The sequence below is a fragment of the Siniperca chuatsi genome, linkage group LG6 (genome assembly GCF_020085105.1).
Source record: "Siniperca chuatsi isolate FFG_IHB_CAS linkage group LG6, ASM2008510v1, whole genome shotgun sequence".
NCBI lineage: Eukaryota > Metazoa > Chordata > Actinopteri > Centrarchiformes > Sinipercidae > Siniperca > Siniperca chuatsi.
The window spans coordinates 23,427,460-23,449,202 of NC_058047.1; the positions used below are offsets into that span (position 1 = coordinate 23,427,460).

General features: G+C 38.0%; 2 protein-coding genes across 18 annotated transcripts in view; both read left to right on the forward strand.

The window, feature by feature from the left end:
* The first annotated feature begins 2,679 nt into the window (after window positions 1-2,679).
* On the forward strand, window positions 2,680-17,366 carry nmu (neuromedin U). Of its 6 annotated transcripts, none has more exons than XM_044198761.1 (12): window positions 2,680-3,013; window positions 7,334-7,432; window positions 11,616-12,029; window positions 13,066-13,121; window positions 13,206-13,253; window positions 13,365-13,418; window positions 13,641-13,670; window positions 13,894-13,944; window positions 15,280-15,354; window positions 16,074-16,127; window positions 16,205-16,247; window positions 17,154-17,366. In XM_044198761.1, exons 3-11 carry the CDS (start codon window positions 11,882-11,884, stop codon window positions 16,238-16,240), a joined length of 552 nt encoding a protein of 183 aa, XP_044054696.1. In that variant the 5' UTR covers window positions 2,680-3,013; window positions 7,334-7,432; window positions 11,616-11,881; the 3' UTR covers window positions 16,241-16,247; window positions 17,154-17,366. The 6 variants fall into 6 exon arrangements, with proteins under 6 accessions (XP_044054696.1, XP_044054698.1, XP_044054695.1 ...); XM_044198763.1 differs by having other exon boundaries at window positions 11,694-12,029; XM_044198760.1 differs by having other exon boundaries at window positions 2,680-2,863.
* A 2,272-nt stretch (window positions 17,367-19,638) lies between these two features.
* clocka (clock circadian regulator a) overlaps window positions 19,639-21,743 on the forward strand; it is a 31,849-nt gene continuing 29,744 nt past the window's right edge. For 5 of the 12 annotated variants that reach the window (XM_044198746.1, XM_044198757.1, XM_044198754.1 and 2 more), the window contains exon 1: window positions 19,639-19,786. The gene's annotated coding sequence lies outside the window, so the exon portion shown is untranslated. Of the gene's footprint in view, window positions 19,787-19,882; window positions 20,141-20,226; window positions 20,391-20,485; window positions 20,699-21,743 lie in introns of those variants that run through there. The other 7 variants (XM_044198747.1, XM_044198749.1, XM_044198753.1 and 4 more) reach the window with 4 other exon arrangements.

Here is a 21,743-nt window from a genome sequence, read left to right on the forward strand (position 1 = left end):
TGTAAAGTACAAAGTGGATTTACCGGTTGATGATACGTATGTACGGTATAATAATACAATGTAATAATATAAGTAATAAGTAATGGTGCATGAACTGTCAAGTTAAGTGTAGCTTATTAAGATGATTATGAGACAGTGGATATTGCACAGCAGTAATAGAAGTATGAATAAATATCAATAAATAGGGAATTTTAAACTGAAAAGAATATATTGCACAGCAGTATTAAACACAGAATATTGCACAATTATGTCAAGTATTGCAGTGATGTTAATGATCAATGTCCAGTTTAATGACTTAGGGTCATACAGACTGACACTTAGACGGAGGCGTTAAAGAGTTTGATGGCCACAGACAGGAATGACTTCCTGGGGTGCTCTGTGGTGCATTTTGGGGGGATGAGTCTTTTGCTGAAGGTGCTCCTTTGTTTGACCAGCACGTCATGGAGTGGGTGACACTGTCCAAGATGGCATGTAGTTTGGCCAGCATCCTCCTCTCTGACACCACCGACAGAGAGTCCAGCTCCACCCCCACAATGTCACTGGCCTTACGGATCAGTTTGTTGAGCCTGTTAGCGTCCGCTACCCTCAACCTGCTGCTCCAGCATGCAACAGCATACAGGATAGCACTGGCCACCACAGACTCACAAAACATCTTCAGAATTGTCCGGCAGATGTTGAAGGACCTCAGCCTCCTCAGAAAATAGAGGCGGCTCTGGACCTTCCTGTAGAGAGCTTGAGTGTTCTTAGCCCAGTCCAGTTTATTGTCCATAAAAAAAGCTTTGTGTCACAATGTTATTAGTAATGTCACAAGTTATAGGTATATTGTACAGGTGTTGCAGGTGCCAGGGGTACATATGATATTTAACACCTTTAAAATAGGATAACCATATTTATTATTAAATAAGTTACAGATAAACATGCCTTTTAAATGAGAACATTGTCTTTGGAAGATCTTTATTAGACTTCAACGTTTAATAATGTGAGCATTAATTTACCCGATCAATGAATGCATATTGGCAACTAGTAAGTACTACATAAATCCAAGCAAACTGCAGACTGTTAACAGTAAACAAATGTATTTAACCAAAGAAGATACAACGGCTGTAGTCTCCGTTGTAAGATACAGTACATCCATATAGTGCACATAGTTGCGCATTACTGTAATCTGAGTTTTTTAACATGTTGATACATATGTCTTTTGGAGTTTTTCAGTTGATAGGTTTTACATTTTTAGTAGCATGTGCCATTTGAGATTAGCCTGCAAATGCCATGTCACATATACATTCTCTTTTTAGGACACCAGGAGGCATTGTTAATCCACAAATTCTGCAAATACCATGTTTCTTTGCTTGTGTGTCTTCCTGCACTTAATCTATGTTGTTCATTGTTTTTGTCAGTGTTGTAGTGCATACATGTTTTTTGTAGCAATAAAAGTGATTAACCATCTATAGCAAAAGTCCATAGAGGCGAATGAGACTGAATGTCAACAGAGTCAACACAGTGAGTCAGACATGTGATGGAAAAGAAAGTCACAGATTAACAAGTGATCTGCAGACAATGCCCCGAGGTACACTGTCTGTGTTGAAGTTATTGTGCAGAGACAGCACTGGATTTCCCAGCTGGTGAATGTGGCATGCGCTGTCATCAACAGTTAAATTCATGGTTTATTGTTTCCTGTGACAAGCTTCCAAACATGGCACTATAATGGAAATATTTCAAAACATATCCAAAATATACAGTATGACGTATGTTCTCATATCTCCATGGAACATAAACAGTTCATGTGTCTTCAGCAACAATGCAGTAATATATAGAGAATTAACATGTAAATCATATTACTCAGGGAAAGATCACATCATCACTGTGGGGTGTGTTAAATCATACTGCAGTTCTCTGTGGTGTCTTTTAGCATGCTGCTTTCATGTTTATATTTGTGTCTTTCCTCCAGTAGTGGGAAAAGCTGAGCATTTTGTGATTATAGATCATGGTTAAAGTTATCGCTTTCATATGGAAATAAACACACAACACTTATATTTTGCCTTCAGAGAAAATGATGGAGGAATTTACAGTAAGTCCAGACAGATTTTGAATGGCCATTTTGATGAATTAAGATTTTATAGACCTTTGCGAATGGATATTTAACAACATAAAGAAGTCACTTATTTCCAAGATTTTGACTTGAAAATCAGTTTGAAAACCTTAAGAACTCCCATCACATGCTGCATACAACATACATAATAATTTTATCATCAAGAGGTACAAAATGGGACTGACATTTATTCTGTTTGATGCACTTGTATGAAATCTTTACCCCTAAATGACTACATGAGCCTACACCTCATGAGGGCACATTTATCAATTTGCATTTCCAGTTTAATGTAAATATTCTAACACTTTTTTTCACGTTATTTCTTTCAAAAGTGATGAAATATGTCTTGTGTTTGGACCATTATGCCCGTAAAAATAATACCGTTTCTCAGCACAGCATGTGTAATATACATCTAAACACCACACACATCCCATACACACACATTACAAAACACACACACACTGCCATTATCTTTCTTCAATATTTCTGTTTTGCCACATGTTGTGCTTTCCTGTAGTCATGATTCACCCACGATTTCTGCTATTCTGGCACTTACTGACTGTATGTTTTGTGAATGTCAAAGGTCTGTAGACAGTGCTGACGTTGATGTTCCTACAACAGACTGATGTCGACACAAAACCAATAACCCCAAGCCTGCTAGATTGGAATAACTGCAGAAAACCCTGTTGGCTTTTGTGCAAATGAAACATTAAGATACAGTATTTACTCACAGTCAGTTTAGAGGAGGAAGACTTGCTGCGGTGGACTCTGCAGGTGAGAGATGCCCCCATTAAATTAACTTACTGTGTCAGGAGGACACTATGCTGATGAGGGAGCCCCAGTGACATGCACAACGGATGACATGCGGATGTGACTTACAAACAAAAGGGCTTTTCACGCCGGTGGTGCAGCGTCATGGGGAAGGTGATTACATCTGCGTGATCTACATTTGACATTCACACAGTGGTGATTAAAGGCTAATAGCATTTTCTATTTCTGTTTGGAATCAGAAACGTTTGAGTTGCTATCTGGATGGCATTTAGTGCAGCCCTTTAATACGCTTGAAGATGGCATCATCGCTGTTGTTTTAGACCCATATTTGTTGTATTGTCAGCATGGCAAAAATAAGCACAGAAATGAATAAATCTGCATATGTACAGGCTAATTTATGATACACTACTGTGACTTCTTTGAATGACTTTACTTGTTGAGGTCATCATATCTTTTACAGTGTGGAGCCTTTGTGACTTCAAACAGCAAACTTAAATAAACACAAAACCTCTTCAGATATATATTGACTCAATGTCAATATATATCTGACATATATCTAACTTACGGTATTTTCTCCCATGATGTGGCTTTCACAGTTAAATCCTGCAGGAAGAAGTACATAATAGTGGCACTTGAATGCATCAATACAAACAAACACCCTATAGGAGCAACACAGTGGTGGGCAGCTCTATGAAAACTTGTGTGAACGCTCGCCTCACTTGGTAACCCCATACCAAGGTGAGGTCTTCGCTCATCACTACCAATTTACACATAGAGAAGAACACGCTGGCCTTCCAAACTGAAGTAAGCATGAGAGCCGCTATTACATGAGCAACGCTCCGTGTAAAGCTCTTTGCTTGTCAGGAGGGTCGATCATGCGTGCGATTTTGTTTTAAAGTAATCATGTAATTTAAAGTGTGCACGTGTGTGTTTGTGTATGTGTGTGCGCTCTTGCAAGAGTGCTCTCCTGTTTGTTTGTGTGGGGTTAGGCTTAGGCGAGGGTGAGAGACAGAAAGAGAGCATGTGTGAGAGTGATGAAATAAAGAGAGAGGATTATAATGAACGAATATGAAGACAAAAAGGAATTCAATAATTCAAAATTCAAACATCACATCTGAAAAAGAATAACTCATTTGTTTTGTTGCTCATGATTTCAGTTGGTGAGTCGTGAAAAGGTTGGCTAGTTATACAACAACATAAGGGAAATGTCTCCTTTATCAGCTTCATCACTTTACGAACATCCTTTTAATGTTTCTTTTTTAATTGATCTTTTATTAGAGAATGTTCTTATCTTGTTCGGGACCTTTACATTTATTTTTTGGTCTGTTAACCTGTATTCTCTGCATTGTGTATGTCATTCTTTTTTAACTCTCCATAGTCATATTGTACTCACTATATAACTCATTAAAACACTTTTTTGTTAGGTTTAGTGGATTGGAAGGTTTTGGTTGGACATGTGGGCTGAGGGATCGAACTGCCAACCTTCCAATTGGTGGACGTCACGCTCTACCATTAAGCCACAGCAGCCTATGCTGTGCATGTGATTTTCTGATGTTAATCAACAGCTGGCTAGTGAGACCACTAGATGAAGTATTGTTTCCTTTGCATGTTATCTAGATACCTGAAGCAGTATGAGCTCCAGTGGGTTTTAAAGTATAAAACTACATGGAACTGTGTGTATTTTTTGTAGTTTTTGATTTGATATTATAGGGTAATACTGAAACATCGGACAACATTTATTTTGCATAGGTGAAACATCATACTTAAATTTAGGAGTGGTGAAGTTTAAAAAGCCTGTCAACATGTTCTGGACATAAAATTCTGTTTAAAAAAATTGTTAGACTTACAATAGGTTGATCATTTATGAGCCTCTGGTTCATTAATTGAAGCTCATGGTTCACCCACACAGGTGCGTTCACTTCTCAGGACTGTGTGGATGTGTACAGACACTATTACTGCCACAGTACGAGCAGGCAATAGATATTTAAAATCCAGACTCCATTCGGAATCTCCTCTTTGTTCTCTGTGTGCGAGTCCTCCATTGCTGTATTAGTACTTTTTCTGCCATGGTACGAGCAGGCATTAGCACTGTTACTGCCAAACTGGTCAGCCGCTTGATGCTATACCTGCTGTACAAGTTACTTGTTTGCCTGCTTAATCTCTTCCTTGCTGACATACTTCTTCAACTTTTCATTGAAAACAGCCATGTAGTTATTCTGACAGACAAATATGAAAAGCGACCCTGGCAGAACTGTCATGGCTACTTACTGCTTTCATCTTTTCCTGGTTTTTTAGTTGTTAAGCAGAAAATAAATGTTCATATTCTCTTGATGAAAATGTGTCTTCACTTGGTGATCCAAAAGCAAAACATCAGGTTCCAGTTTCTAAAAAGATGTACTTTATCATTTGCCTTATGCCTCATTAAAATGTTGTACCAAACAGTGACGTAACATAGTCGGGATGGTTCTCTAGGAAAGTGATCTATGTGATCGTCCTGCATCAGGGAAAATGTACACAGGGGGCACAGTGGTTGGCACTTGCCACCCAGCAGAACGGTCTGTGGAGTTTAGACAGGTTCCCCTGCAGGTCAGGTGACCTGGAGATTCTGAATAGTCTGCAGGTGTGAATGTGGTTATGAGTTAAAACATATTCATATGCAGTGTTTTTCATTTTGACTCTGTGTGACTTATGGATTCAATTCAAACTATATTTTACTGTGTGAAAACTTAAGGTTAACTTAAGGTTGGAGCCAAGGCTGGATTACCAACTGAGTGAAGGGCCCCAGACCCTCAAGAGGGCCTGAAGGATCCTGGTTCACTGTGTGGCAATTTAATGAACTGAAAATGTGTAATACTGCACGCACCACTAAAGCACATTTTAAACTTCAATGATAAAAGCCTTATAAGACAGAAGCAGGATTATTACCTAATGTAAATGTAGGTTTTAGGCCTGTATTATTTTTGTATATATAGTGGCATTTTGATATTATGGTGCATTTTATAAATTTATGCTTAAACAAATTAGGTAGGTTAACCCAACCCTGGTTGGAGAAAACAAATTATTGCAGGTTGCACTTGCGATTTAATGGTAATGTGGCAGAGGGAGAGGATAAAGTGGGGAGCTATGAGACCGCATGAAACTGACCAACAGCAACACCAGAATGGGATAGATAGTGAGACTGGGGCGAATATGAATGACCAACTAAGCCACCCAGGGAATTGCACTGCAGGAAATATGTACAGCTAAGAAATGGGTAATAACAATAACCTTATGTTCAAACATAACACGACACACAGACTCGTTCACTGAGAAGCAGACGTGATTTGGGCATAAAGTGAAATTTATTTGAAGAAATAAAAATAGAAACTGGAGGTGGCTGCTGAGAAAGAAAAACATACAGGTTAATGGTAAATACAGTTGCGATTAATATAGTTGAGATGCAGATTGAAATGATAATATTCTTTTATTACAGACAAGTTGATACACCATTAAATTATTTTTACTCTTAAAAAAGTTTAGTCTAAATTAAGACCTCTTTAAGTTTTTGACAAACCAAAAACCGAGATGCCAGTGGGCTGAGGCTGGTGACTGGAGAGGCAGACTACGGCTACGGAGTGTCTAGGCGTGGCACCCAGGGGCGTATGACTGAGGGGTCAAAGGGGAGTACGCAGACTAAAATGAATAGCCGTGGATGCAGGGAGGCCCATACAGAATGCCTATGTACAGGATCCGGAATTTTGTACTATGCCTGTGGCGACACCACATACTTACTACACACACAGCAAACAGGCATACTTGTTGTGTGTCCCGGTGCCTTTAAAGGAATAGTTTGACATTTTGGGATATATGCTTGTTCAATTTTGGAGGAGAAGATCAATACCACTCTCATACTGTTAGCTTGGCACAAAGACTGGAAACAAGTGTAAACATCTAACCTGGCTCTGTCTAACGGTAACAAAATCTGCCTACCAGCGCATCTAAAGCTCACTAATTATCATATCATATTTCTTTTGTTTTATCACAGTGAACCATTAAGTGTTTCCCAGAGCCAGCAAACCAGCTCCAGACAGCAATACTCTCCTGCTACTATAGCTAACATCACAACAACAGCACATCTTGGCAAACTAGAAAGTAAGCTTAACGTCACCTGACACACAAATCATGGCTGGAATGGCTGGAATAGTGTTGTGTGGTCCGGTCAGAGCCAATTTGTTTATTTCCCATTAGAGCCAGGGCTGTATATAAACACCAGAGTTTTTTATACACTGAATGGACAGCTAGCGGACCGTGAGGAGATTTTCACTGAATTTGACTAAAAGACGTGCATTGGATTAGAATCTCATACCCCACCTTTAAGTCTATGTTTTGTAATCCTATTATGAAGTGATACCGCTATATTTTACCTCCTGACTGCATTTTGTATATTTTAAGTGTTGTATAATTTACCTATTAATGCTGTTAATATTATTATAGAAACTACTTCATTAATGGAAGATCTCAGAGGAAGCTGAAGTGGATTTAACTGCAAACATGGAAAACAAGGATGTGGATTTCACATTCATCACAGTGAGGGTAAGAGGATTGCTTATTACATGCTAACATTCATTTAGCATGGCTCTGCCTGCACAGGAAATTGTGAATGCACTAGGATAGAATGTGATACTCTCTGTAATGATAAAATATAATGATACTTGTGAACAGTGAAACACAATATGTCAGAATCGCACAACAACTCATGTAATATAAGTCAAAGTGGATTTATGTTACTTGATACAATCTGCATAAGTAGCATATTATGAGTTAGAGATTTAAGCAGATTCTAAAGAGAAAATGTTAATAATAAAAGTTAATAATCCCTTATTATTAAAATGTAATATTAAACCATAAGTTTCTGGTTTAGTTTGCAACCCAGTCTAAGTGGCATGGTAGTAATGCAGAATATTTATATTTCCAGCATTTTTAGATTAATAAAGCCACCTTTGCAATTAAATAGTTTGAATTCGAACCAAATTTAAATAAACACTAATCTTTGGCCAAGGCAGCAACTTTCATTTCTTCACTGCAGTTTGCAGGGTGTTGCTACATGGGCTGAATGCAGCTGTTTACAACGATTGGCTTTCATAATTCCTACAATTTGGAAATACAATAAACTCAGAGGCTTGTCATATTTTATAAGGTTAACTAATGGTCTTTGAAGGAGGATGTGACTTGTTAATAGGTTACTCTCCCTGCTCATTTTCCTCTTGTTTCCAATCATGAACAATCAGTCAAAGCATGCAGCTAAACATCTTCTGTGTAAGAGATGAATGTGTTTTGGCGTGTATGATTCTGTACTTTAATTCATGACACTGGGACCAGTTTGACATTTTGGGGAATATGCTTATTTGCTTTCTGGTGGAGAGTTTGATGAGAATTTCGATACCACGCTCACACAAATATAAGGCTACCGCTAGCAGCGGTTAGCATAGCTTAGCATAATAACTGACAACAAGGGGAAACCACTAGCCTTGCTCTGTCCAACAGTACAAACTGGTGAATTGTCCTTTTTACACTCAATGTGTTAATTAGTGAGCTTTAAAGGTGATGGTGGGTGGATTTTGTTGCCTTCGGACAGAGCTAGCTGTTTCCAGTCTTTATGCTAAGCTAAGGTAACTGGCTGCTAGTGTTAGCTTCATATTTTACTGATATAGGAATGGTATTGATTTCTAACTCTCTGCTAGAAAGCAAATAAGTGTATTTCCCAAAATGTTGAATGACAAAATAATACAAAAGACTATATTCTGGAAAAAAGCATGTAAAGAATTATTTAAAATTCATCAAAATCGTCAGGATGCAAGTAGATTGTCTATGTATAAATTATATAAATACTGGAGAGAATTCAACTTCAGATTCTGTCCTTTTATAGCACAATAAAGACGGTAATCCGAGTTATGTGGCTTCGAGGTGTGACAGTGTGTGAATCACAGACAATAACCTTCCTTCTATACCTTTGGGTTTTCACTCAAACAAATTAGACCAGCGCATGCAAATGCCAGTCAACTTCATAATAAATGAAAACTCTTTAAAGGTCGCAACATTTCAGGACTTCTCCAGAGCTTTCAGGAAACAAGAAGCAAATCAGGTCTAGCTACTGAAGCAACACTGATGTTAACAAACACTGTCACTTCAACTCAAAGGGCGTTAAGAAGTAATGCTCCTATGACAAAGCTGCAAAAACAATATATCTTGTCATCCTGTTGCTATGCTTGCCCGCTGACCTCCATTGATTAAAGAGAACAGAGAGATTAGTGTAGGAGGATGACAAGGGTGGGGATGAGTGTGGTGACTCCCTGGAATTGCTCAATTACCAATGCACTCCATTTGTTGCCACTCATACTCTCAAACAAAGTAACATCAGATGTCAAAAGACAAAGCTGTGATGAGGGCAGGACTGTTATTTTAGGCATCTTCCAAGTCTGCCTCTTGTTTTCCCAGCATTCTGCCTTATAAATGATCTTTCATTTGCACAGTGATAAAATAGAAATGCCTTGCTTTGATGACAGGTAATGATGGAGATGAATCAAGATATTAAATTATCTTTTCAACAAGATTTATTTGCGCATGTAAGCGACAAAAGTGCCAGTCCAGGGACTGCAATGCAAAACGCATCACATATTATTCTATGTACAAAATCCTTATGGAATATCTACATGAATCCAGTAAATCTTCAAAATCCTCCTCGTCTCTCATCCTGCCTGCCAGTTGTTCCACATCTCCTCTTCATTGTAATAAAACCAATCTTTCTTGTAACAATAAAACCAGTCAAAACCAAAGTAAACCCTTCTTCCTTTGTAATAGTATATTAATCAATCTTAAATTCATCGTGGGTTTTGCTGAAGAAAACAGGACAGTGGTTGTTTTTTATAACGTCGTCTGGTATATTGTAACAGATCAAAGTGAATTATAGTGCCAGAGAGTATTTGTGCCTTCACACAAAGACCTGAGTTTGATGAGAAAAGGTAATTTAGGAATGATCCATAATGAGTCTCTCAAATAATGAAGACTATTTGAACAGAGTGAATGCATGAAAAGTTGAAAATGAAGACATGTTTTCTACAATTACACTTATTATTTTATATACTTGTGTTGTGGGCTGGGCTTGAGCTAATTTGTTGGATTGGTATTCAAGCATCAAAATGACCGCTACTTAAAATTGTAGTTTCCAAAGCCTTGAGTTGAACACATTCACACAAAAATAATGGGAGGGTTTTTCTGAGGAAAGAGCACGATTCCTGCTTCAAAATACATTTTAGGCTTCACTGATGTAAATGTAATTTCCTTGTTTGGTCATGTGAAATTCATCGTGGCTCTTGAGTTTGGGTCTTCATTTGGCAGGAAAGGCTTCTTATGCATAAAACTAATATGCCACTGTGGTGGATGACAGTGTAAGAAGTGTTTATAATATGATTTTGAAAACGCAATGAATCTGATAATACAATTATAGTGTCTCTAAAATACCACATGGCATTACAACTTACCACGGATCATTACAATGTGGCTCAACCATGAAATAACCTTTTCCATCGCACAGATATTATATAAACAAGATATTATGCTGAAATGTTTTCCTAATGACCACATGAAAAAAAAATTTCAAGCTTTGATTAAAAATAAGAAGTATAGTCCTCACAAAGACCAAGAAAGTGGATCACATCAATCCAGTTCTCAGATCTTTGCACTGGCTTCATGCCAATTAATCAATTTTCTTGGTTTATAGAGCACTGAATGGGTTCTGATCTGCTGCTATGTTATGAACCGTCCAACCTCTAAAGTCATCTGGGACAGGCCTGCTTACTGTTCAGTCTTTATACACCACACATCTGGAACAAACAACTTTCAGTTTCTTAAATTAAATTTAAGGCTATTCATTCATATCTTGCACTGCACTGTAATTCTGTTTTATTCAGTTGTATCTTATTTTTAATCTTCTATTTTATTATACTCTTTTAAAATCCTATTTATGTCTTTTTACGTTGTCTTATTTTTCTTTTACATCTTGTCTCAATGGCCTTTTATGTTTTATGCAAAGTACTTTGAATTACCATGCTGTTAAAAGGTGCTATACAAATAAACACACCTTGCCTTGCAGTCAGACATAAAGATAAAGTCTGGTTGGGATTGGTGGGTGTGTGCATGAGTTCTCACATTTTTGCTTCCAAGTTTCACAAAGTAAAGTAGTAATACACAGGAGGACATCTTGATTATGGAATGTAAAGAAATGTGGATTCTGAGTAAGTTTATTCACAGGACGTTATATCTTGGTGTGGCTGCTGCCCTCATAGTCACTACCTTTACAACATCAACAGAAAAAGAAGGCTACAGTACATTGTCGAATGATAAAAACGAGTTTACGAGTCCCAAAATGGCCTTTCAAGATAAGCATAACATACAGTATAAAAGAATAGCTGCTTTCCTGACAGGAAGTTGAAAAACTGGCCTACTGAATACAGTCTGCTGGAATTTCCCTCCAAGGAAATTGCCTCAAATTACATCCATACATTAGCGACAATATAATGCAATCCAACAATTCAATAAACTCCAGCCGCAAAAATATCTCAGGCTTGTTTACAAATCACGGCACAGACTGAACAATGTAACATTCAGAAAGGAAGGATGTAGTGGATTTGCGTTATACTTTGTGTTCTACTAAGTGCAATAAGAGTAACGGGTGAAGAAAACAACGTTTATAATATTGCTTGATATGTTTTTTTAATAGTCACCAGCTGGAGTTCTCACTTTACTCACCTTTACTTTGAATTTTGATCTCTTCGTCACCGCTCATGCCTCCCTGGAGCTCTGCCAACCTGTTGATCAAATCGAATAACTTTTCACGCGCGCGGAGCTCTAATGACGCAGCGCGCGAGGGGTGTGTGTGTGACACGAGCCTTCATATGTGTCTGACGAGCGACGGAAACTCTCAGAAGAGCAAGAAGTCAAGCGGACAGAACCGAAAAAGAGCAGAAAGGCCAGCCTGAAAGGGAGATGAAGACCTTCCAGAGCCAAAGCCAGCCTGCGCAGCGCGCAGCCGCCAGCAGCCTGCACAGCCTCGGCAGCAGCGCCGTGAGTCCACTCAGCACGGCCGGCATCACCGTCGCAGCCCTACTCATCCTGACCATCCCAGTCTGCAAAAGTAAGTCAGCCACTGTTTTATCTTATTTATTTTATCCTCACTTTTTTTTGACAGATAAAACTCTCTAAAGTCTTGCACGTGCACTGTAATAGCTTTTACAGTAGTTTTTTTTAGAAAGCTATAGAAACTCTTCTATCTATCTATCTATCTATCTATCTATCTATCTATCTATCTATCTATCTATCTATCTATGTACTGCATCTTTTCATTCAGTCCTACACATTATTGTACTAAAGTATAAGAGAAACCAAACAAGGGTTATTATTATCTATCCATTTGTGCTCAAATTTAGATGGGAAATCTGGAAGCAAAACCACAAAAGAAAAATTGTAATAACATTTTAGCAATTCAACAATTCATTTAATTTGGTTAATATGAACTAATAATATGATTAATACCAAGTAATAATGATATATTTCCATAGCAAATATGTGTTATTGATAATCTTATTCTGTAGAAGAATTATTTGTATATAAGTATGAATTTTAAATATCAAAACTTAAAATTGTATTGAAAATATTGTATTTCACATGTATTTCTGTGGTTTTCTGTACATCAGGTCTCTGCTGACTCAAAATCTTATTCTGAATATCATGATTCATGTTCATCCATCCATCCATCACTGTCATTCCTGCTCCCAAACTGATGTGATGTCAAACTGGCAGAGACAGTTTGCAGCCAGAAACCCAATTCTGGTCTTGCAACCCCTTACTCGATGCGTCTACTGTCTGACACAAAGTCACACTGACTGACTGAGATGTGCTTAGATGTCGGTTGACCGTCACTTCTTCTCACGCTGTCAAAGTGAAATCATGAATATTTTCAAAAGCAGATATCCGAACTTTTGCCGCTGCTAATAGACATCCACTGCAACCCTGTCAGAGCAGAGCGTCAGCAGCCATACAGGAGATGCTGTTCGTACACTATTGTTGTCACATGTACATTTTGTGAGGATGATATTAAAATAGCAGCATTACCTGTATTATATTAACTTACTTAATACTGTGTATTTCTGTGTTGTTGTATGAAACAAAAGGTGCTCCAGCAGAACTTCAGCAAGCCACAACAGATCAGAGGAAGCTACTCAGCCAGGTATGCAGCTCCGTTTTATTCTTTCTTTCCTCTTTATCCCTCCTGTCTGTGTGCCTGTCCTTCATCCTCTGTGATGCTCCACAGATAGATGCTGTGTGCTCATCCTACCTCTCTGCAGACCTGAAGTTTTGGGTGAGTGAGGTGTGATTCTGTCTGGCTTGTTTTTTTTTTGTCGCCCCCCCCCCCCATCAGTTTATAGTGCTTTCTTTTAACAGCAGCTCTTCTTTCTGGTCATTTTTCCAGGCATCTGATGTCTTAGGAGAACTCTGTGTCTTGACTCTGGTGCAGAAGTCAAAGGTACCTCATACTTCATAATCTCTTATTGAACGTCCCAGAAGAAACGTTTTTGTGACGAATGTATGTCACTGCACTAGCAAAAAACGTGCTAGTGTGTAGAATTTATTTCACACTAGATTCTATAAGAAAGGGCACAGAAACATTGATTGTCGCTCATGTTTGAGTAGAGCTAGTGCAAAGATTCACACAGTGACAAATAAAAGACTTGGTTTGTGTTCTCAGGAGCTGAAAGTGCGAGAAAATAGTAAAAGGGTAAGTACAGTTTACTTTTCTCTTATTATTTTCCCTAAAATGGTCAGACTAGACCCACAGAGGCATGTCATAAAATTAAATGTCAAATTTGTGTCGGCTTGTTTGTGTGTGTGTGTGTGTGTGTGTGTGTGTGTGTGTGTGTGTGTGTGTGTGCGTACCTGTTTGTGTATGTATGTGTGTGTGTTTTTTGTTTATTATTTCATGTCATGCACTGTATGTGCAGTTCTTATTTCATTACTCTAGACCACAAGGTTCTGTCTTGTCACAGGGGCCGGTAAGTAGCCTAAGTTAAAAGATAAACCTGCACCATCACACAGTATGTTGCTTGACCTAACAAAGCACCTCAGATAGTTTTACAACTGTATGTGAACTGCACTTTTTGTGTGCGTGTGGTACTCGACTTCAAACGACGATTGTTAGGGAGTAGCACCAGCTGTGTACATTATCACACTTCACGCTAATGTATATGTATGCATGCAGGTCCTCATACAGACAAACATAAAATGAAATCTTCTCCTAGCGCTCGTCTCCCTTGTTCTGTGCTCTGCATGTCAGATACTTATTCTCATAAATGTGTAGGAAGGCGACAGCATGGCTCCATAGCCAGCTTTATTTCTTGGTTGCATGAGAACTTGGATTATGTCGTTCACACTGGACAACACAAATGTCAATCAAGACACATGGGAAAAGTTGGAGAAACATAATATCAATACTCCAAACTTTGTCTGCAGTTCTTAATATCGCTACATAACGATGAAGGAAAATAGATTTTAAAGTAAATTTTGATTAAATATGAGCCATCTTGATGTTTTTATGTGTTAGTTGCAACTATTTAAGATTTTCTGGTCATGTAGTAGCTAAAAATTCAACAAAAATGGAGCAGAGAGCTGTTTCTTTGCGGGTGTGATAAAAGTAGAGTGAAATGCACATGATTTCTTCTTTGATCAGATAGATTTACAAGGTAATTTATTTTACATTTGACAACACAAGGCTGTACAATGAAATGAAAGGTTGTAGTCAATTCATGCTACATAGAACTTAACAGATAAGTAAATCCATATTAAAATAGGGCAACATATAAAATAAACAATATATACAGTTTATTAAATAGGCTACATATATACAAACACGTATAATTCTGCAGCGCATTTTCTGAATTGATGCAATGTTTGTTTCATGTCTAGCATCAGACAGTGTGAAATCAGTTATGATTATTTACATGTATTGTATTTATTTTCCTTTATGTGCATTTATGCTCATTGAAACCTAGAACCCCACAAAACATCACAGGATGCACATTCGCATGCCGCAACAAACCATATTTCTTGCATAAAATATGAAGCTATTTTGTCTTCTGGTCCTCCATTACTGGTATGTGAATAATGCAGATTATTGTTTATCAAAACACTGGTGCTGAGGCTGCAATGAAGAAGTTGCTGCACTGAGGAAGAATTTGTATTACATTTGCATTTCTGTGTTGCATGTTCTTGTGTGTTTATGAGAGAGCAACAGATCTCTTTGCCTCTGAAGTCTCCATATTCTGTACTTTCTTTGTCGCTAGAGCCGTTATTCATGTTTGTGTGTCTGGATCTATCTATGTGTTTGTCAGACCCCTCTGTTGCACCCACTCCTGCATTTAGTTTCTCAACTCTATGCCAGAAGAGAGAGAGGACACTCAATGCACGTATGTACCACCCACATCAGTTCCCCTTTTCCGCTCCTTTTTTTTTTTTTTTTGCTTTACAAAATAATCTCACAGCCAAACAAATATATTGGAAACAAATCAGTGGTACAAACTGACATGAAATCCTAATTTGTGTGACATCTTTTCACAACGTATTCAGATGTCTCAACTGCAATAGGATCATTGGTCGAAAATATAGGAAGAGCTGATGAATAGAAAATGATACAATTGCAGCATGCACAATGGAAGTACTTTTAAAGTACAGTACATACTTTTGTACATTTGTAGCAAATGTTGATATTGAAAAGTGTGCACTACATTCTGCAGTCGATCTCAATGTATGTTTTCCCCTTCCTGAGCTTACAAGTCAATAATGCTGTTTCATATGGGCAGCTCTCCTCACTCTCTGTATGAGCTCAGTCTACATTAGTTGTTCTTTCCCAAGCTGCGAGTAATTATGGTCTAAAATTAGTGCAGCTGACAGGTGAACTTATCTCTCATTGCAATTAAGCGCTGCAATGAGCGCTGACATTCACAAAGTGGACACAGGGGAATTGTGAGTGAGAAACGTGGACGTTTGTTTTGGAACACCCAGATGTGAATGTTTGAGTGAGTGCTGTCGGCTTCTGCTGGTGGAGGAGAGTTAGCGACACTGACAAAATGGCAAATGAGACATTCTCCTATTCAAGTTCAATTCTGTGGTTTTTGGGTCTTAACAGGCTGAACTCCAGGGACCTGCGGGAATCCAGAGCAGAGGTTACTTCCTCTATCGGGTATGAACACGTATATATAAAAAAATTCCCCTGGATAATATGATGAACATTCAATATAATTTGTTTTGCACTTACAGCCACGAAATGGAAGACGATCCTTAGAATATGAGTAAATTAAAGGTAATACTCTAATTTTACTTCTTTGCAACTCAACATCCATGGACGCAGTCTTAAATATATATGTCACATAGACATTGACAAAGCTTAATGGACTGTATGAAAATTATTTGGGGGGGGGCAGTTTTTCTTTTGGCTAAAGGAAGGCTAGCTTGTTTTATTTGGGAGAGCAGGGGAGGGTATCTTTTTTCTTACCCCAGATTTTTGTTTTGTCTCAGCCTTCCCTTGTAATATAATTAATAGTTACACGAATAGTTACAATGAAACAGTATCAAAAAGATAACTTTCATGTGCGCAGTGGTTCATAAAGGTGCAATTTACTATTTGCAGAGGACGGCAGTGCTGTGCCTATCAGGGTTTTACTTTGCCCCATCATAATCAACTAGTAGCTAATGTAAAATAGCTATCTAAAACTGACCCACCATGTCAGTTTTTGAGAAACATGGAATACATGTGGGTCTTTTTAGTTATTAGTGGTAAAATAAATCCTTCCAAACAATGTGTCATTCTTAAAGAGTGCGTTTTTTAACTTCTAATGTGCGTATTAGTGACTATTGTGAAAAAATAAGGTTTAATATGCCTCTTGTTTTCGTTAATGGTTGAGTGAGTTGTACCAATTTAACAGTGTTATATTATTTTGAGATATTGGGGCGGAGAGGGTGTTGCACTTTCAGCAGAGGGTCCAAAGAAAACATTATTAATGCTGGGGAGGACTCCCCACCCCAGTAATGTTCATACAGTCCCTAATTGCCATTGAAATCCTGTCATTATCCTAATGGCAGTAGTGATTGTTAGGATTATAAGGAACTATAGGCTGCTAAAACCATGTTTATATGTGGGGTTACAATATCAAAGAAGAGTAATTATCCTTGTAATCATCATCTAATCATGTGTATTAATGTGTGGTAGAGTCTTCAGCTCTGAAGCCTAATGTACAGAGACAACAAAGACCCTGAGACCCGATCCGCTGCACCACGACTGAGTTATCCAGACTTCAACCACAGCCCTCTGCCACTGCTGTATAGTTATGTCTGAATGTACAAAAATAATATGATTAAAATACTATTAATTTGTCCAGATTTGATTTGCCTCATTTGCATTAAAACAGCTATAATGTGGTCAGATGTAGTTGTGTTTGATTTTCTACACATTCGGAATAAGAATCTTTCACTGCATTTTGTAAAAGTGTAAAATGGGTACCGTGTGCATGAATGAATGCAGATACATACAACCTCAAATTTATTTGACATAAAAAAACATACACATATTGTTAAATATAAACACTTTGAATATTTTCTAAGTACAGTTTGAAATGATCATAATTAAGATAACATAAGAACTGCACCTTTTTAATTTGTTTGTGTCCTGTCATTCAAAGCCATAAACTCATGCAAGAATATTAGGAATATTTGGATTAATCATGTTTTTTTGACACTATTAGTTTTTTTTCTACATTTTTAAATTTACAGATTAATTTTCCTTTTGCGTCATTTTTACCCTAAATATGTAATTACTGTTATCAACAGTAGATGTCACTATCATTAGCCAGATAAATCCAAAGTGGTTTCAGTTATGTTGATATAAAATATAACATATAGGGAGATGCAAATGTATGTTTTTAGCCATGGCTTACAGTTGGTTTAAATATGTTTTTATTAGCCTTTTAAAGTATGGATGATAAGAAGATGAATCCTAAAAGGTGTCGATTTGTTCTGTTCATGTGGAGGTAGTGAGATTCCTCACTTGATTGTATGATAATTCTGACATGAACCTGACACCCTAATGAAACTCTGACATATGCATTTTGCTTGCAAAGATGACAGATAAAAGTTCCAAACAGATACAGAAAGGTTCAAGAGAGTTAAATAATTAGTATTCTGTGTGTTACTCTCAGTATCAGTACAACATGGCCGGAGTCCTTTAATGGTTCAGCTGCACCACACACTGAATGTGAACATTTTACAGAACAGAACATTTTTGGCTGCATCTCAATGTCCTCAAGATGGATCCAAGATGGAGTGCTTGCATTTCCAGCCATAAATAGTGATTTCACCACAAATAATACATTTAAAAAAGGTGTTTTCACAGCTTTAATTAGTTTGGGAGCCTTTATATTTTAGAACAGAATGAGCTACTGTGTAAAATACCACAGGACCTCTGGCCAACTCAATAAAATAAAACACCACTGCAACACTTCATGTTGGACTTGAATCAATAGTGTAAGGCTAACTTCCAAATAGTTTCCTGTAAGCACTCAATGTGACTCATATAACCTGAGAACAAGACTACGATTGTTGACAGTTTGAAGAAGATTGTGTCATAAATGGAATAAAATATTTCACATTTTAGAACAGTTTTTTATTACTGTACCCGAAATAAACAAGTGGGTTATTTAGTCACTTTCTCTTTGCTGCCTCAGGATTGCCTCTGCTAATTTGCTGCCTCTTAAATCCATGACATAAAACCAACATTTTAGGGTGGACATGACCAGTATGCAAGAGAGGCTTGCAGGAGAAGCACTGGATACATGCAAATCATTTCACATCATCAGTGAATACAGAGGTGGTAAGCAAAGTCTGGGTTTAGATGCTATAATGTGACAGCACACTACCCTCTGTCCCTGCCTCTTCACTATGGAAAGAATAAATGCACTAAATAAGGATAATGTACGTTCTAACAGATAATAAGGGCATTAAATGTGCATGGTATATGACACTTTTTCCATACACTGGACAATCAAATTAATCCTTTCGATCTCTCACTCGCCTAAATGTTGAAACAGCGCCACTAGCCTATTGATTCCATCAACGTGGCCAAAAATGACATTGCAGCTTTAGTTACTTTGGCTGTTGCCATGGTGATGAGTACCACGATGGAGACGGGGAAAATGCTAAAACAATCTTATGGCCAATTAAACCAATGACACTCGTCCAAATAGCAGACTGGATAACTACACTGTTAAACAACACAGTATTTCGCTGTTCAGAATTCATTTGTGTTTCCATTAAATTTTATTTAACAATAAATAAATAATAAACCCACAAAAAGTTCATGCAAAATCCACAGGCTACACAATACCATACACAATACCTGTATGTCTGGTATACTAAATGGAAGGATAATCATAAAAAGAAGTAGCATAAGGCCATAGTATGCATTGTTTTTTTTATATAATATAACATTATTTATATTCCTAAAGAAGGGGGAAAAGCTACTTCTGAATTGTGCCTTTCCACAAGTGGTTCAGTTTAATCTGACAGATTTTAACTACACTGTAATAACAAACAAAACAAAACAAAACAAAAACTATCCACTGACAGTACATAACAAAGATACCTGCTTGTGACTGTTCAATCCAGGTAATCTAACTAAACCTGGCTGTCGATCACCTCTAACCAGGCGTGTGTGTTATCTGGAGTACAGCGGTAGGCCCTTTTGGCTCGAATTCCAACTCCAGTCAGCCTGCCTCAGCCCTGCGCAGTCAACCGTCAGCAGCGCCACTGGGTGCAGGGATATCCCGATGAAAGGGGAGACTGTTCGGGGTAAGTGTGACATCTCTATCGGCGAACTCCGCTCCGTATTTATATCGCGTATATGTGCAGCCTCTCCGTGTACTATTGGCACAGGTAAAGCTGCAAACGGAACAGTTTTGCTTTGGCTTGTTTGGTGACAGAGACTGGCCAAAGGCCCGGTGACCCACATTCTTATCTAATGCTGCATGTTAGGCTAGCTAGCTCCAGCTAAAAGTGGGTTGACATACATACAGTACATTGTTGCAGACGAGTTGAATGTTCGCTAACTTACATTACATTATTAAGTCGCTAGCCAGCGGGAAACAACGGCTATCTGATTTGTCACGGATAAAGGTGCCTTGACAGTGTGTGTCATATGTCGCAGTAAGTGTGGCAAACTATAAAGCTGTTGTTTTGTTTCTGTAATTGACGTTAGCAAGCAAGCTAGGTGGCGTTAGCCTTCTAGCAATCACTGCCCGGTTTGCCGGCCGGTTCATCGGCAGCAGGGAGATAGACAGATAGATGTGCTGTACCTGGGTTTTTCACTTCAAGGCTGACTTTAGTTCAGGGGGCTTGACAACCGTACACATCTCACCGGCACAGTCTTTTCCACATTTACTGCCTCTTTTTAAGGGTATGTCTGTTTTTCCCCGGTTTTAATTAATAGATCTGTGGCAGCTGCGTTTCTCTCCAGTCTTGTTTTCGCGTGTATTTATTCTGCTGCTCCCCATTCAACAGATATGAAATCGATCACATAGTCGCTTCATGTATTCATTTGCTGTTTATTGTCAGGCTTGTACTTAAGTTTCTCAACCACGCTGTGCGTTGTCTGCGAGGGGACTTGGACCTGGATCATACCTGTTAAGATGACATGACTCTAATATGGGGATCAAATATGTTTTATTTATTTGTGGCCCTGCTACATGCATATGAAACAAATGGGTAAGAGTAATGGCTGCTTCATGCTATGATATGAAATGTAACTATTTAACATGTAGTGTAGTTTGATGTTTGTTGTATGAGATCACGTTGAAATGATTTCCTCCACATTTTAAAGACTCTGGTACTTTTGAGTGTCATGTGATGATAGAGCTGAGCAATACATTAGTATTCATCAAGTCAGACGTCTTCCAAAAATGATTTCCTAAAAACTGCCAGCTGAAAATGACAATTCCTGTTTTCATTCCCATTATAATGCAGTCTGATTTGATGAAATGTCATATTTCCTGTGAGCTAAAAATAAGAAATTCTTTCACAGTAATTCATGATTTTTTTTTATTGCCTATGTGATTGTAAAAATGAAAAACAATCAAACAAGAGAGTGACTCTTTCAAAGAGGCCAGTGTTGAATAATAATACCTTGCAGGTGTGTTTATACAATATAAGAGAGATTTAGTAATCAAGTTTGACTATAAGGAGTTGTTGGAGCTGTTAGTGGAGCATGGAAAAATACTTTGACACCTTCTTTGTTGCTGGCACTACGGGTGGCTACAGGTGAGGAGAGATAACAGGGACACTCCCTTTCTCTCTGCAAGGCCTTGCTTTCTCTGCTTTGGCAGATTATTACAACTATTATCTAATGTGTTTCATTGTTGCTGGGCATCTTTACACATTGCAACATGTTTATCAAATTTTCCAAGTTTTCCCAGGTTTATTACAAACCTAAACTGCAAATGCATTTCCAATTTATATGTTTTCTGTATTATATACTGTATTTCTGAAAGAATAGTGGTTAAACGTGGCAGCAGAGCACTGGCAAGTTTGTTTTCTTTATACAGAGGAGGGGGTGGGACTGACAACGGCATCAGATAACGGGGGGAGGGGAGGGGGGCGGATTCATACAGATTACATTATTACGTGCTATGCCTAATAATGTAATTACTATACGTCTGTCATATCAGGCTTTTTTCTGATACAGAGGAGCATGTGTTGATTCAGATGTGATGTTCTCCAGCTTTGGACTAATACAGGCAGCTTGAATCATTCA